Source organism: Rattus norvegicus, chromosome 20 (assembly GCF_036323735.1).
Source record: "Rattus norvegicus strain BN/NHsdMcwi chromosome 20, GRCr8, whole genome shotgun sequence".
In the NCBI taxonomy this organism is placed as follows: domain Eukaryota; kingdom Metazoa; phylum Chordata; class Mammalia; order Rodentia; family Muridae; genus Rattus; species Rattus norvegicus.
The window spans coordinates 4,396,271-4,411,570 of record NC_086038.1 but is presented as its reverse complement, the minus strand read 5'-3'; the positions used below and the strand labels follow the sequence as shown (position 1 = coordinate 4,411,570).

The 15,300-nt window shown below is 48.4% G+C and overlaps 1 protein-coding gene across 3 annotated transcripts; it reads right to left on the bottom strand.

Annotated features, from left to right (window-relative positions):
- Nucleotides 1-1,420: 1,420 nt before the first annotated feature.
- Btn3a2 (butyrophilin, subfamily 3, member A2) lies at nt 1,421-13,912 on the bottom strand. 3 transcript variants are annotated; one of them, XM_063279014.1, is made up of 11 exons: nt 12,337-13,912; nt 11,311-11,405; nt 11,182-11,270; nt 9,564-9,942; nt 7,973-8,254; nt 7,659-7,859; nt 7,434-7,454; nt 7,326-7,352; nt 6,050-6,076; nt 5,178-5,204; nt 1,427-4,707 (listed from the first exon to the last, which is right to left on the bottom strand). In XM_063279014.1, exons 2-11 carry the CDS (start codon nt 11,393-11,395, stop codon nt 3,968-3,970), a joined length of 1,878 nt encoding a protein of 625 aa, XP_063135084.1. In that variant the 5' UTR covers nt 11,396-11,405; nt 12,337-13,912; the 3' UTR covers nt 1,427-3,967. The 3 variants fall into 3 exon arrangements, with proteins under 3 accessions (XP_063135083.1, XP_063135084.1, NP_001159816.1); XM_063279013.1 differs by lacking the exon at nt 11,182-11,270 and having other exon boundaries at nt 1,421-4,707; nt 9,564-9,914; NM_001166344.1 differs by lacking the exons at nt 7,326-7,352; nt 7,434-7,454; nt 11,182-11,270; nt 12,337-13,912 and having other exon boundaries at nt 3,968-4,707; nt 6,050-6,141; nt 7,667-7,859; nt 9,564-9,914; nt 11,311-11,395.
- Between the last annotated feature and the right edge of the window lie 1,388 nt (nt 13,913-15,300).

Below are 15,300 nucleotides of genomic sequence, written 5' to 3'. Positions count from 1 at the left end.
GCTTTGGAAGAGACTGGAGGGTGTGAGGCCTGAAAATGGAGAGAGACATGTGCCACAGCTGCCAGAGCAGAGGGAGGACAATGACTCTGACCAACACCCTGGATCTCTGGCTGGCCTCACCCCTAGGTTGTCATGCTCACCAACATCCTCCAGCTCAGCTTTTCCCCTCATCAGGTTCCCCTGGACCAACTTCCTGCCCTGTATTAGAGATCTCTAGAAGAATATAGCTTACTGAACATTGTATATGTATATTATAAGTGTATGTGTATATGCATGTGTATATGATATATGTATATGATTATTATATGATGTGTATGTGTATGTATATGTCCGTGTGTGTGTATATATATATGAGATATATATATACATATATATACATATATACACACACACACACACATATATATATATATATGTACATATATATATATATATACCCATGCAATATCCCCATTATAGATATAATGGAAGGGGGATTTATTAGTATGGGCTGTGGTCCAGCTAATCCAACAGTGGCTGCATGGCCATCTACCAAGGGAAAGTCCAAGAACTCAGTCCAGGAGGCTGACTGCCTCAGCTAATCTTCAGTGTATGCCGGATAGGTATGCTCTAACACCAGTAAAGGAATGGACTTGCCAGCAAGAGAGCAAGCAGCCAAATAGAGGGAACTTCCTTCTTCATGTCATTTGCTTGGGCTGACAGCAGAAGTGTGGCCCGCGTTAAAGGTGGTATACCCAGACACGGGTTTTAGTTAATTCCAACTGTAGTCAAGTTGATGGTCAAGGATAGACATCACAGTCCCCAAAACATGAGAACTTCTCAGGCCACTAAGATTGACAGCAAGGAACTGTCCCTATCCCTTCCATGTCTGACCACTGCACCTGTGCTCTCCCCATCAACCCTTTCCCTCTTCTCTCTCTCACTAGCTCCTCTGCACACGCAGCCTCACACTAACCCACCCCTATCCTTGCCCCTCCGCCTCTCCCCCTGCAAAGCCCCCCAGAGCTCTTTCCTCCCTCTAGCCCTCACTCCCTCATGCCTTTTCACCCCTCCACCTCGCCCTCTGTTCTTCCCTTACTCCACAGTGCCATCCTCCACAGCTACCCACAATGCAGCAGGGAGGCAGGGAAACCTTGGTCAGCCTGAGTCTGAATTAGGAGACACTGGGGTCCACATGAAATCACTTAGGGTCCAGATGTTGTCCTTACCTTGCTCTGTACAACTGTGAGCCAACTTTCCCACACTGCCATTTTTTACTTTAAAAAATGGTCACTAGAATTACAAAATAATTCTTTTGTAACAGTCAGCTGAATTTCTCTACACCACTACAAATACACTGTCATGTCCACTTATATTTTATCACAATTCAATTCTGTCTTGTTGGACCCAAGGCAGACTATACAAGTGAGAGAACACCATTATGTTCCTATAAAACTTTAATAGATTGTGAAAATTGAGATTCTTACACACCACAAAGTACTATTTGATATTTTACATGAAATATAAACATTTAATATAAAACCACAGTAAATATGAAAATATTCACAGGACAAACAAAAACAGTTTAATCCAATTCGAGTCATAGTTGATTTTCCAATTCTTATTGGGAGATACAACTATTATTAAATTCTTAATTAAAAGAGAAATGACTTAAGTTGACAAAATTGTCTGCTTTGGTTCTTGTTTTGTTTTACAGACTGAGCATTGCAACCGGGGCCTCATACATGAGTGTCAAGTACTCTCCTATGTAGCCAGGTCCTCGCTACTTAATTTCTGAAAGTTGAGAAATGTACCACACATTCCTCAAAAACATAACAAGTGCACACTCTCTCACTCAGGGCTTCTCTGCTGAGATAAGACACCATGACCATAAGACCATGGGAGAAGGAAAGGGTTTCTTTCAATTACTCTTCCACATCACAACACATCATCAAAAGAAGTCAGGAACTCAACCAAGCAGGGCAGAAACCTGGGGCAGAAACTGATGCAGAGGACATGGAGGAGGCTGCTTCCTGGCCTTCTCCCATGACTTGCTCAGCCTCCTTTTATAGCATGCAGCACCAGCAGTCCACGCGTAGTACCCTTACAACAGGCTGGAGCCTCACACACACCAGCACGGTTAACTACAGGCCAAGCTGATGAGGCATTTTCTCAATTGAATGTTTTTCCCTCTTCCAAAATGACTCTAGCTTGTGTCACGTTGGCATTATGAACTAGCCAACACACACTCTCATTAAATTTGTGAGGAAAACGGAAGACCCCACAATCCCGACACAAATTTCTTTGTTCACTGCTTTTCTAAGGCTCTTCATAAATGCCACGACCAAGGCAATTCATGGGAGAGTTTCCTGGGCTTTCTGTGCCTCCAGGGACCCCCCAACCCCCAGACATAACCACTCAGACACAGTGTATACCACAGTGAAAGTCTTTATCCTAGATGGGTGGGACCTCACTCAGAGATTCATGGGCCCAGAGATATCCCCAAGGGTCCAGAGCATAGGGATTTTGAATGCAGAAAACCAGGTCCTGGTATCTCCTCAGCAGTTTCACGCAAGCTGGCAGTTTACAGAAGCTGAGATAAGCTAGCTGGGACATTGTGACCTCGGGTTCTGGGACTCTCCAGCAAGGAAACCAAATTCTAGTTAAACTTGAAATGGCCTTAGTAAGAACACAAGATGAAGGGGTTGGGGATTTAGCTCAGTGGTAGAGCACTTGCCTAGCGAGCGCAAGGCCCTGGGTTCGGTCCCCAGCTCCGAAAAAAAAAAAAAAAAGAAAAAAGAAGAAAAAGAAAAAAAAACACAAGATGGAGGAACCCCTGCACCATCTTGTGCTGCTGCAAAGGCTCAAGGGCTCCAGATGAGGATCCTCTACAATGACAGAGCAGAAGCACTGTGCCTGGAGAAGCCGAGAGCTTATGTCTGAAGCACAAGCAGGAAGCAGAGAGTGAAGGCTGGGAGTGATGCCCTCTTTGGAAGCTTCAAAGCCAACCCTAGTGACTGACTTTATCAAGGACATGTGACCCAAACCTACCACAACATTATAACGAACTGGAAACCAACTATCCAAACACTTCTATGTAATGGTGGATGTTTTCATTCAAGCCAACACAAGCCACCCTGGTTACATGAGATCTTCTCTTTAAAATACAGACAGACAGATAATTGGTAGGTAGGTAGGTAGGTAGGTAGTTGTGTAAATGATAGATAGATAGATAGATAGATAGATAGATAGATAGATAGATAGATGAATGATAGGTAATAGACAACTAAACAAAAAAAAGTTAAAATACATGAGGCCAACCTTTATAAAAATATAAATTAATTTTTGTAGTTATATGTGTAATTCTGAGAGAGAGAGAGAGAGAGAGAGAGAGAGAGAGAGAGAGAGAGAGAGAGACTCAAATATAGAAATCAAAGAGACCTGCTACTACGATAAGGCTGGTTCATGGAGATGGATGGACCGACAGGTCCTTGTCCACTGAGAAGGTCCGCTTCCAGGAACTATCTAGGATCCAGCAATCTCATCACCAGGAACAAATGTAGGAGTCAGGAAGTCATGTGTCACACATCTGCTCCCCCATATTCACTACAGCATTGATCACAAGAGCCAAGACACAGAATAGCCCCTAGGTGCCCACGGCCAGATGAACAAATTAAAACAACGTCCACTCAGCCCTTGGTCCGCTTCATGCCGAATGGCACAAAAATCTAATAAAATGCATTTAACACGACAGGAAAATGCCTTACCCAGAGCTCAAACCAGCCTGTTTTGCTCCAGCTGAGACAACAGTCAGGGCTTGTCCTCCACCACCCGACACAAAGCCTGACCTCACTGCCTTCACAGGCACAGCCTCAGAGTCAGACTGAAGAGCAGTGGCTCAACACTCCAGGCCCTTCCAGGACTCATGGTGGCTTTGACCTGTGGCTTGACACAGGAGTGACACTGCCGACTTAGGCAGTGATCCACACTATGGGAACAGAGTGTCCCTGGCATCCTGGAGGAATGGAGATTCTTCCCCTGAGGGAGAGACCACAACACAAGAGCCTGGAACCAGGCCCTCCTCCCCTGTGGGACTCAGAGACTCCTTCAAAGGAAGCAAAGCTAACCCCTTCCCCTTCTTTGGCCTCCTCCCCTTCCTCCCCTTCCTACTTCTTTTCCTTCCTCTCCTCCCCTCTTCTCCCTGCTGCCCCTCAGACACACAAGCCATGGAGCTGACAGTCATCGAGATATTTCCAGACTTAAGCCGAAAGTATGGAAGAAGAGTCCCAGAGAAGGAAGCCTCGTGGAAGGAGAAAAGGTGGGACTTGTCACTCATGTTATAGAAGGAGATGTTCCTTTCGTCATAGTCCACAAACACCCCCACACTCTGCGGAGCTTGCCTGATGGATAAGGAATCCCTCCCAGAGTCAACATAGGCCCAATACCCACTACTAGACTGCCCCACTGTCCAAAACCCCTTCTCTGGACACTCTGAAAAACACCCTTTCCTCTCTACACCTTCCCTACAGACCCCCAGAGTCCACGTGCTGCTGTCCCTGTTCCTTAGCTTCACCTCCCAGTAATATCTTCCAGAAGAAATGCCGTTGGTGCCTAGCACACAGAAGAGGTCATCCAAGCACATGGTAGTATCCTTCCGGGTCACTCTCATCCTATCTTGGGAGACATTAAGGATGGGGTGGGCAGAGGCTGGATCCAGAGTGAAATTACCTGTCGAGACAGTTAACAAAAATGGAAGGTCCTGTCTAGTACTCAGAAAATGTTATGGCTGCCCCTCCCCCATCTCAAAGCCTCCGAGTTACTTCTAGCAGGTTAAGTCCTTCACTCAAAGCCTTGTAGTGGGCTCAAGAGATGGCTCAACAGTTAAGAATGCTGATTGCTCTCCTAGAGGTCCTGAGTTCAATTTCCAGCAACTACATGGTGGCTCACAACCATCTGTAATGAGATCTGATGCCCTCTTCTGATGTATCTAAAAAGAGTGACATTGTACTCACATTCTTGGGGAGAGAGGGAGAGGGAGAGAGAGCCTTGTAGCTCAAGAGTATGGCTTGCAATAGCAAGCAAGGGAAGGTCACTTCTGCCACCCACACCACTGAAACTGTCACCACCTGAACTGGAGGAGAGACAAGGGCCATGGGAAAAACAGGAGGGTTGTCCCTAAGAAACACGGAGACACTCACAGGCCTGGAAGTGTTCCTTGCGCCAATCTACAAGAGAAGCACAAGTCATGTGAGCGGTTTCACAGCCTCTACCCACCCAGTCAGCAGGGGTCCTCATAGAAACAGACCTGGGAGTTGGGGGACAATGTACCTGTCGTGCACACTCAATCACACAAATAAAATACAGGCTCACACATACACACGCATGAACACACACACACAAACACACACACACACCAAACACAATCTTGGGAAGGGATAGAAGGGAAGAAGCCCTTTGCTTCTTCTTTCCTAATAATCAGTAATTCTCTGTAAGTCCATGGGAGAGGAAACTCATGAGCCCACTCTGCCTGCACGGCAGAATATTAATGGGACAAGTCTTGGGCACAGCTCCTTTGGGTAGTCACATCCTCTGACAGCTCAAGAGGATGACAACTACTTCCTGCTGGCTTCAATGCCAGCTTGGCACAAGGTAGGCTCATCTGGGGACAAGGAACCAGAATAGAGAAAGTACTTCCATAGCACTGACCGGGAGGCAAGACTGTGTGACCTTGTCTTGACTGCTGATTGATATGGGAGAACCCAGCCCATGGGGGCACTGCCATCCCTTGGCAGGTGGTTTTAGAATTTGGGAGAAAAGAAACTGAGCAAGCCACAGGAAGCAATCCGCTGAGCAGCACTCCTCCATGGCTTCTGCCTCAGCTCCTCCCTCCAGGTTCCTGCCTGTTGGGTTCCTGCCTTGACTTGCTGTGTTGACAGATTGGGAGTGAGAGTCAAGTAAACACTTTCCTCCTTGAGGAAATGCTCTGGTCTTGGTGTTTTATTATAGCAGGAGAACCCCTAACTAAGACCCCAGCTCAGGTCAGAGGGAGCATTCAATAATAGCCACATACCTGCATACAGCTGGGCCTTCCTCCAGGCTGTAAATGAACACACTCTGGTGAGAACCCAATCAAAATAGCCCCACTCAAAGAGTCGGGTAAACCTTCTTACATCCATTTAAAGGTGAGGCTATGCCTAGGGAGAAGAGAGGACCCATAGGAGCTGGCTCCCTCGAGGTGCAGAGGCAGCAGAGTATTATGGGAAATTCCCTGGGCTGCAGATGAGAAAAATGGCATTGTAGTGTGAACTCCTCCACTGCCCCTATTCTGTGGCAGACAGCTTTAGCTGTATCTACTTCTCAAACCAAACAGGAAAAAAAAATTAGTTAACAATCAAACCTCGGTGAATGGGGTAATACCTTAGCAAACAATAAAGTTATTCTATAATGGTCAGAATACAATTGACATCAGCAATTTTAGGCAGGAAGTGAGTTCTTGGGTGTAGTGCCCAGAGTTCCTCAGGTAAGATGTCTCTAAAGCCAGGCAACACTATGCCAGCAGCTCCTGGCTGATTATCCTCTTCCCGCTGAGGTCAGCAGCCAGGGCCTCTGCCCATCACCTGATCAAAACCTTCAGGAGTTAAGGGAACAGAGCCCTAGAGGATGTCATTTGGACAAAGGCTAGAGTCATCTGAGAGGAGGGACCCTCAACCTGGAAAATATCTCTAGAAAATGCCTGTAGGCATGGCTCTGGGACATTTTCTTGATTAATGATTCATGGGGATGGGGCTGCCCACTGTGGGCAGTTCCAACCCTAAGCAAGTGACGCTGGAGTGAATCAAGTAGGTTGAACAAGCAACTGGAATGAAGGAAGTAAGCAGCCTCGCTCTGTAGTCTTTGCTTCAGTTCCTACTCCACACCCCTGCTCTGATCCTGCCCGGGATTCCCTCAACAGTAGACTGTGGTGTAAAAATGCGTAAGAAGAGTAAACTGTCTCCTCCCCAAGATGCATGTGGTTGGGGAATTTATGACGACAGTAGAAACCTAGTCAAGACACTCTCTTTAATGAAATTTCAATATTACTCTCTGCTTCAAGGTACAGACAATACACTAGAGCTACAGCAGCCCAAAGGCTCAGCAATAAATGTATCTGGAATTGGTGAAATTAACACGGACACATCCAGGAGTCACACATTTTCCAGCTCTGGATAGAGTTCTGAAGGAGCCCAAACACCAGTCATCCACCTCCCAGAACCATCCACTTCTGTCCACAGAAAAGGATTTTCACTATGTTTAGGATCAAGAAGCGAGCACACATGGAGCCGTGGGACACTGGGGCAGGCACTCACCGGTACGGTAGGCGGCTTTCCTCCCATCTGAAAAGCAACACACAGGAGTCAAGAGAGCTACTGAGCTCCCAAGGGGACAAGAGGGCTCAGGAGGAGAACAGGACTCACCAAGCTCCTCCCTGAGTGCACCTGAAAAATAGCAAGGAGAGGGGGTCTGTACACTTGGGAGGAAGAAACGAAACACATTTAGGGTTCCTGACACTGAACTACAGACACCTGAACCAAAGGACTGCAGCCATTCTCCCTGGGGATTTTAGGCCACCTATCCTGATCCCAGAACACTGGGCCCTCCTGGGGACACTGAATCTGTCCTTCGCAGCTGTGGTGACTCACTAGTAGACAGCAGAGCATCCTCCTTTGTCGTCTGTAACTCATCCTTCTCACACTGAAGATGCTTCCGTTTCTGCTGCACCTTCAGCCTTCCAGAATGTTCCCTTCTGAGAAGATAGATTGTCCCTGAGATTAGAATTCCCATCATGGTCAGGATCACGAGAAAAGCTGCCTTCCAGGGAGAGGCCTGAGGGAAGAAGGGCTCTGGGGCCCAGGCAGAGAGCCAGTGATTAGTGAAGCTGAAGAAAGACAGACCAGCACCTTCCAGGAAGACCATACACTTCCCAGTCCCTGTACAAGTGAGGGACAGCTCTCACCTGGGATGACCATGGCCATGGCTTTCTCCTGACCCAAGATGGGATTGAAGGTGGAGCAGGTCACATTCCTCACAGAGCTGTCTCTCAGCACCAGTGAGGTCTCTGTGCTGAACAGCCCTTCAGCATCTTCATGGAGGGTCTCTGAGGATGCTGGGAGATCCTCTCCTCTGGAGTCTCTCCAATGCACCTGGGGCTCCGGGTACCACCCTGAAGCCATGCACACAACACACACTCCACCATCTTCTGGACCTTTGATGTACACTTCAGGAGCAGAGCCCATCGCTGCAGGACAGATGTAAACACACAAGAAGCCATTTTAGGTCGAGGGACCCTGGAAGCAATTCTGTGACTCACAGGATCCTTTCACAGGGCAGATGGGAATTGAAGAGGAAAGGCTTTCCTGGATTAGGCCTAGGCTGCTCCCCTGTTGCCTGACAGAGGAAAGATAAGAGAGCCCACTGTGAGGAACAGAACAAAGGAGTAGGAGGCAGTGCTGATGCTAAGGTCCTGTTCCCCAGATGGTTCGTGATCAATCAGTAAAGGAAGCCATGGGCCAATTCCCAGTCAGAAGGTAGAGGCAGGAACTCTGGATCCCTAGAGGTAGGAGAGAGACACAGGGAAGAGGAGGGAGTTCACCATGATTTGAGGTGAGAACCAGGCAAACATGTGATCTCAAACAGGAATAGCCATACAGCCGCTCTACCACATGGGTGGTCAGGGGAGTTTAGCAACCAAAGAATGGGGCAGTTGGGAGAGACAGATAAGAAAAACTAGTAAGGTGAAGATATTCCTGGCAGAAGAGAGTAGTGTCCAGTAATTGTCCCAGAAGACAGGTCGTAAAGGAACAAATGGTGTGTGTGTGTGTTTTGTCCCAAGATTGAAGGGAGGCCGGGTGGGGCCTGGTAGTGCAGTCCACTTCCTGGAGAAAGGTGAGTAGAGTGGAAGAAGAGGAAAGGCACCTTCACTCTACACACGGCCTCACTTGCATCCACACAAGATCCTGAGGAAACTGAAGGATATTGAACAGGAGCCCTGAGATGGAAACTAGTGCTCCATGTGTCCACTCTCCACACACCTATGACCCTCATGGCAGGCTCACACCCAGCTCTCCTCTCCAGGGAAGTCAGACCCTGAGCTTCCTTCCTTCCTCTCCTCAATACCTTGCCTTTAGCATTGACCATCACTTGTCACTGACAACTCCCTAACCCACTCTGATTTTCCTGCCAACACCTCTAAAATATGCATTTCAACCGCTGGTATTTTCATAACACTGACATAATCCCCAATTCACAGAACTAGACACAGCACATTTTAGGAAAGGCCACATATACAATATGGGTGGAATTTATCTATGGAGGAGTTTACTACCTGTTTCTCACTTCAAAATGGGAAATTAAAATTGAAGAGGTTAAAATGAGAGACCTGAGCATGCATGTGAGCCCAGCACAACACAGCAAGCCCAAGGACAATCTGGCAGACATGAGAACTTCTCTAAAGGTTAAAAGAAAGGAAGGGCTGGGTGATGTCATCTGTCAGTTTCCTCCCACACACAGGTCACCAAGGCTTTTAGAACAGGGATCAGTTAACCCACCTGCCACCTTCAGTTCCAAGATGGCCTCTTCACGGAAGTGTCCCTGTTTGAAGTGGCAGACGTATATCCCACTATCTGACTCCTGGACATTCTGGATCCTCACGGCAGCCTTGCCTTCATGGAACTGGTCCTTCACCAGTGAGGTCCGCCAAGAATACTGAGGCAACTGCTCTTCCTTCTGCTCCTCTTGGTCCCGATAGACAAATACTGCTTGTGAGAATCTGGTGCGGAACCACCTCAGCTCCTCCATGTTCTCCACACTCATGGCTGGAGACACAGAGCAGGGAAGTATGGCTTCCCTACCTGGTGCGGCCACAACGGGGTCTGAGGGACCAAAGACCCGGAAACCCTCTGTGGACACAGATGTAGCAGTGAGAGGCTGGAGGGACACAGGGCAGTGCACAGAACACACTCTGAAGGAGAATATCATGCCAGGAGAAAGCAAGGAGTAGATGGGGTTGCTCTGGACACTGTGCATCAGGCATCCATGAGTAACTTAACCAATGTAGGAATGGACAAGCTACCTTTGGACACAGCAGTGACCCCATAAATGATGCAAAAAAAAACTCTTCTACCTATGTCGCTGGCCCCAGACCCTTCCATGAAGGAATCCCTTCTGGATTCTTTCTCCAGCTTGCATGTACTTCCTCACCAGGCAGCTGAATCTTCACTGAGAATTCTAATGTCAGTGTGTTGGGGTAGGTTCAAAATCATAAACCTATAAAGATCTCTACCGATGCTCACATGGTTGGTTATTTGGCCACACCGTGAGAGGCACAGGTTTAACTGGCTGGTCTAACACAAGACCCAAGAAAGTTCTGACGCCCAATGCTAAATTCCGATATCAGTCAGTTTCTTCATCCTCTGAATAAGGAGAATATTAAAACATAGAAATGAAGCTGAAGAGAGGACTGAACAAAAAGATCCCAGAGATTCCTGCGGAGGACACAGGTCCAATTCCCAGCCCCCACTGGGTGGTTCATGGCGATCAGTGTCACTCTTGGATCCTGGGGTCATCAGGCATACGTGTGTTACATGGACACACATTCTGGGGTTATTTCTCTGAACGAACCACCTACACTCCAGGTGCCCCAGTGACTTCCTGGTACAGAAGAAAGATTGAGTGCCACTCCCTGGGGCCTTGGCCCTGTAAACCTCGAGGACTTTGTCACAGGCAAGGTGGCTCCAAGAGCTCTTTGTGACTATGCACTCCTCCATTTGTGTCTAGCACACTGCTGCCACTAGAGTGTCCAGGACACCTGAGAGCTGTCTCCCAACCCCAACCTCTGACCTTTACATGAATTCAAAGCCTCTGCCTGCTGTGCTCAAGGATCACTGCTGACCCTGACTCCCACCAAGGGACACCAGGCCAAAGGGCTCTCCCAATTCAGTCCTCCTCCACGCAGCCCCTCTTTCTCTCTTGTTGGGTTGTTCTGCTGGAGCCACACTGGCCTCTCACACCCCAGGCACAATGCCAGCACCAAGGCTGTCCCACCTATACTCCCCAGGGAGGATCTGGCTATGTAGTTCAGGCTAGCCAAGGGCTCACCGTATTCCAGTGTCAGCCTCTTGAAGGCTGATGCACTCATGCTCGCCTAGATTTTCATTCCTAACTCACTATAAACGGAAAGACAGCAAAATGCTTAGTGCCAGGTTTGTGAGTCTCCTGCACATCTGAGCTGCAGAGCTCCTGACACAGCCTAGCCACTGTAGGGAGACACGGGAAGGGAGAGCAGGACAGACTCACTTGTGGTCACCCAGCAAAGCAGCTGTGTAAGGACCAGGAGGTAGGAGTCCTGGAAGAGCACAGAGGGCTTGCAGTAAATTCCCATGTCTGCAGAGCTGAGGAGAGAAAGAGGAGAGGCAGGTAAACCCCTGGAGCAGGCAGCAGAAGGCAAGATTCTCCCAGATCTTGGACCCCTCATCAGAGATTGCATGGCTGAGGGAGGAAATCTGCCCACAGGACCAAGATTTATCTGTGCACACAGGGAGAAGGCTCCCCACAAGCCAACACTGAGAAATGGCCCAACCTGAGCTGCTCTCAGCCCTGCAGAAGACTGGGCGGCTGGGGACGTCAAGTCATCTGAGAGGAAGCTATTACTTTATTCCCCACCCAGTCCCAGCTCTAGGGCAACCAAGCTCTACACAGAAATATAGGCTCTTCCTGTCCCTCGGCCTTGAGGAGAGCCCAGTATAGACACCATGACTCCAACTCCCCCTTAGCCACATACTGCCTGTGACCCCAACACATAGAGCCTGGGCCCAGCCCCATCCTCAGGAATACCTTGGACCCTGTATTCTATGGCTCCACACCTGTGACCAGCCCCTTACGGGCAGCGTCAGAGACACAGATCTCTGAGAAGGCTGACATGGCCATCACAAAAGCCTTGTTCTGGATCTGGGTTGTGGAGTTTGTCTACACTTCTGTTCCAGCCCAGCCTGAGCCATGGTTCCTGAAATGACTTTACATGACAGGCGTCATACACACACATCCCACAACACAGGTTTATCCTCACAGTCTCTGTTGGTAAAGACCAAGCTGGGTGTACACAGGGTTTTAAAGAACAAAAACTTCTTTGAAGAACAGCTTCTTCCCAAACCACCTGCTGCTTGGAAGGAGAAGGGGTGGGGAGGGAGCCTAAGGGAGAAGGGAAACAGAGGCTCTCTGAGCTGTCTCATGCTCACCCACCAGGAAGGTGACCTGCTGGGACTCACTCAACCTAAGCTTCTCTGCTTCTTCTGCAGGCCCCAGTTGTCTTCAATGCCCACCTACCTGCTTCTCTTGGTTCCCGGCTTTGAAAGGCTGTGACTTCATCAGGAACAGCTCAGGGCAAAGGCGACACAGCAGACCCCAAGTCTTCTTCTCACACCTCAGCCCTGCTCCAAGAGGCTCTTCCCAAAGTCAGCAGTGGGTTTGCACATCTCCAGAATCATGGTTTCTAGAGCAGCATACTACAAGTACGGCACAACGTAAGTTGTCACTGCCACTCTAGAGACAATGACAAAGACGACAATGAGGACGACCACAACAGGCTGGCACACGGGTCAGGGCACAGTGACAACAACAATGACAAGGACAAGGATGTTAACAATGAAAGAGAGACGGGCGGACAGATTGAACAAAACAACCAATGCTGTGGTGTCATGCCTATTCAAGCAGCGCCCTTTGAGCCAACAGAGCGATTACAGTTTCAGCCACTGAAAGCGAAAGTTCCAGCAGTGTGAACAGGGTGTGTGTTCCTTCTGTATGTGGTGTTCTAAGGGGAAGAGGTGAAGGTTCACCTCACCACCCCAACCGCAATCCCACCCTGGCCACTTCCCTCGCTGTCCAAGGGAAAGAATCCTAGGACCCCCATGTATGGAAATTTTAAAAGATGACAGAAAGGAGACAACAGATCTTTACTGGATCCGTTTTCAGCATCAGGAGCGGCTCACATCTGCACACCGAAGACTTATGTCAACTCCTGCCACTGCTCCAAACCCACATGGTGTCATGAGCCCAGGTCTAGCTCCAGTAACTACTGAGGTGAGGGGCAGGTGGTCTGTCTTCCTTAAACATGTAGTTCCTACCACAATCCCTGCCTCATCTGCAGCCCAGCCCAACCCCAGCTCCTAACATCACAGACTCAGCAGAAACCTGCGAGGGACCTTGGACTCCAGGAGCCTGGCTGTAAACAAACCTTATCTCCTTCTCAGTCCCCAGCCCATGTCTCCCAAAGGGGAGGACCAGTTAAGGCAGTCACCAGGAGCTGACAGAGAGACTTAGTGGACACTGAGGAAACCAGGACGGGATGCCCATTGTGCCTTCTCTCAGGGCATCACAGTCACAGCCAGCTGTATCGACAGTAAGTGCTAATAAAGAAGGCAGAGATGACTTCTCTTATAGTCACATGATCCTGCCTCTGTACACAAACCCTAACCATAACCCATCCTAAGGGTCCTAACCATAACCATAACCTGAACCTGAACCTTAAGTGTTCTAACCCAAACCATACCAACCCTAACACCAGCACCATAACCCTAAAACTATCCATAATCCTCCCTCTAACCCTAACACTAACCCTAGCAATGCTACCTCTATCCATAGCCATAGCTTCTCTAAGGTAGAGGCTAGACCATCAGGAACTCAAGGTCATCCTTAGCTACATAGTGAGTTCAAAGTCAGCCTGAGCTATGTGAACCCTGGAGCTATCTCAAACCCTGGAGTCTGAGTGACACAGCACACGTCTTTACACCAGCAATGGTGGAGTGCATGATCAGTGTCTCTTTTAGTCCAGCCTGGGCTACTCATTCAGTTCTAGGACACCTCTGTAGTGGGCTCCTCACTTTTTTTCAAAAAGAAAAAAAGGAAAAAGAAAGAAGGAAAGAGATAGAGAGTGAGGAAGAGAGGAAGGGAGGGAAGAGTCACCAGCAAAACAATGGGTGACATCACAATTAAGTAGATAGAAAGCATTAGCTGCCAAGCCTGACATCCTGAGTTGGATTGTAGATCCACATGAGGGTAAGAACAGACCTGACCGCCATCCTGTGACCTCCGTGAGTGAGTCAAGGCAGGGCACACTGGTTCCTATTTGACTGTACTCACACAAATGCCCACACTATACACCCAAGAGTAAATGAAGAATCCTCTTCAAAGATTCATTTTTGTTCAGTGTGGGTGGCTGTTTTTGCCTGCATGTGCTTATGGGCATCTCATGTGTGCCTGGGGCTCAGGATCAGTAGGGGGCATGTGAAATGGAGCTACGGGTGTTTGTGCACAGTTGTATGGGTGCTGGGAACTGAACCCACGTCCTCTGCATGATCAGCAAGCACTCTTATCCACTGAGCCTACTCTACAGTCCCATGAAGAATTTTTTGAATTGGGACCAGTAAAACCTTTTCTCGAGGGCTCTCTTTTTTGTGATGTTGGATCTCTATAGTTTGTAACATAGAGAGAAAACAACGAATAAGGTACTGGGGTAGTTCTGGCAAACTGGTATTGGTGGGGACACAGGAACACTAGGATGTGACTCTTGGTAGTCAATTTGATGATATACGGAGCTAAGTCACACACAAATATGGAGGGCACCCCTGAAGGACTTTTGCTTAATTTGAGGTAGAACGATTTGCAGAGTGTAATCTTTGCTCCCCATCATTAAGCTCTGGATAGACTACACTACAAGCCCTGCCTAGATTCCCTCAGATGCATGGATAAAACACACACACACACACACTCACACACACAAACACACACACACACACACACACACACACACACACACACACACACACACACATTAGCTTATTTTCAGCCTGCCTTATTGACTCAATAGCTGGGCAGTTCTAAGTCTTCCTTGGCTATCTCACACACTTCTGTTCACTCCCAGGTCAGCATCCTAAATCTGTCCTCAACACTAGTTGCTCAATTACCATCTCCTTGTTCAACCCCCTAAATCTGCCCTCAGCTTATTTATGCTTCTAGTGTCTCACCTGCTACCCCAGCAACAGTCAGGGAAGTGGCCACTGGCCATCTTCCTGAGATCGCAAATGGCTGATTGCTCCTTCTCACCCCCCACCCCTGGAACCACAACAATGAGGAATCTTTTCCCCTCCCCTGGCTCTCCTACCCTGCGTGCAGGAAAACATGAAGTCCTACCTATTCAACCCATTGGCCTCTAGCTAGCATCTTTATTGGTAGCTCAAGAGCCGACTGGGAAAAAGGACCTTCAAAGTTCACATGTGGATTCCTGACCAAACA

Bases quoted from the DNA above. Each gene is read 5' to 3' on its own strand.
- Btn3a2 (XM_063279014.1), bottom strand. From the start codon at position 11,395: ATGGGAATTTACTGCAAGCCCTCTGTGCTCTTCCAGGACTCCTACCTC. The intron at 9,943-11,181 runs GTGAGTTAGGAA...GTGTCCCTCCAG, and splicing joins TTGCTGTCTTTCCGTTTATA to CCTCTCACTGCTACATCTGT. The intron at 4,708-5,177 runs GTGAGTGTCTCC...CTGTCTCGACAG, and splicing joins CAAGGAACACTTCCAGGCCT to GTAATTTCACTCTGGATCCA.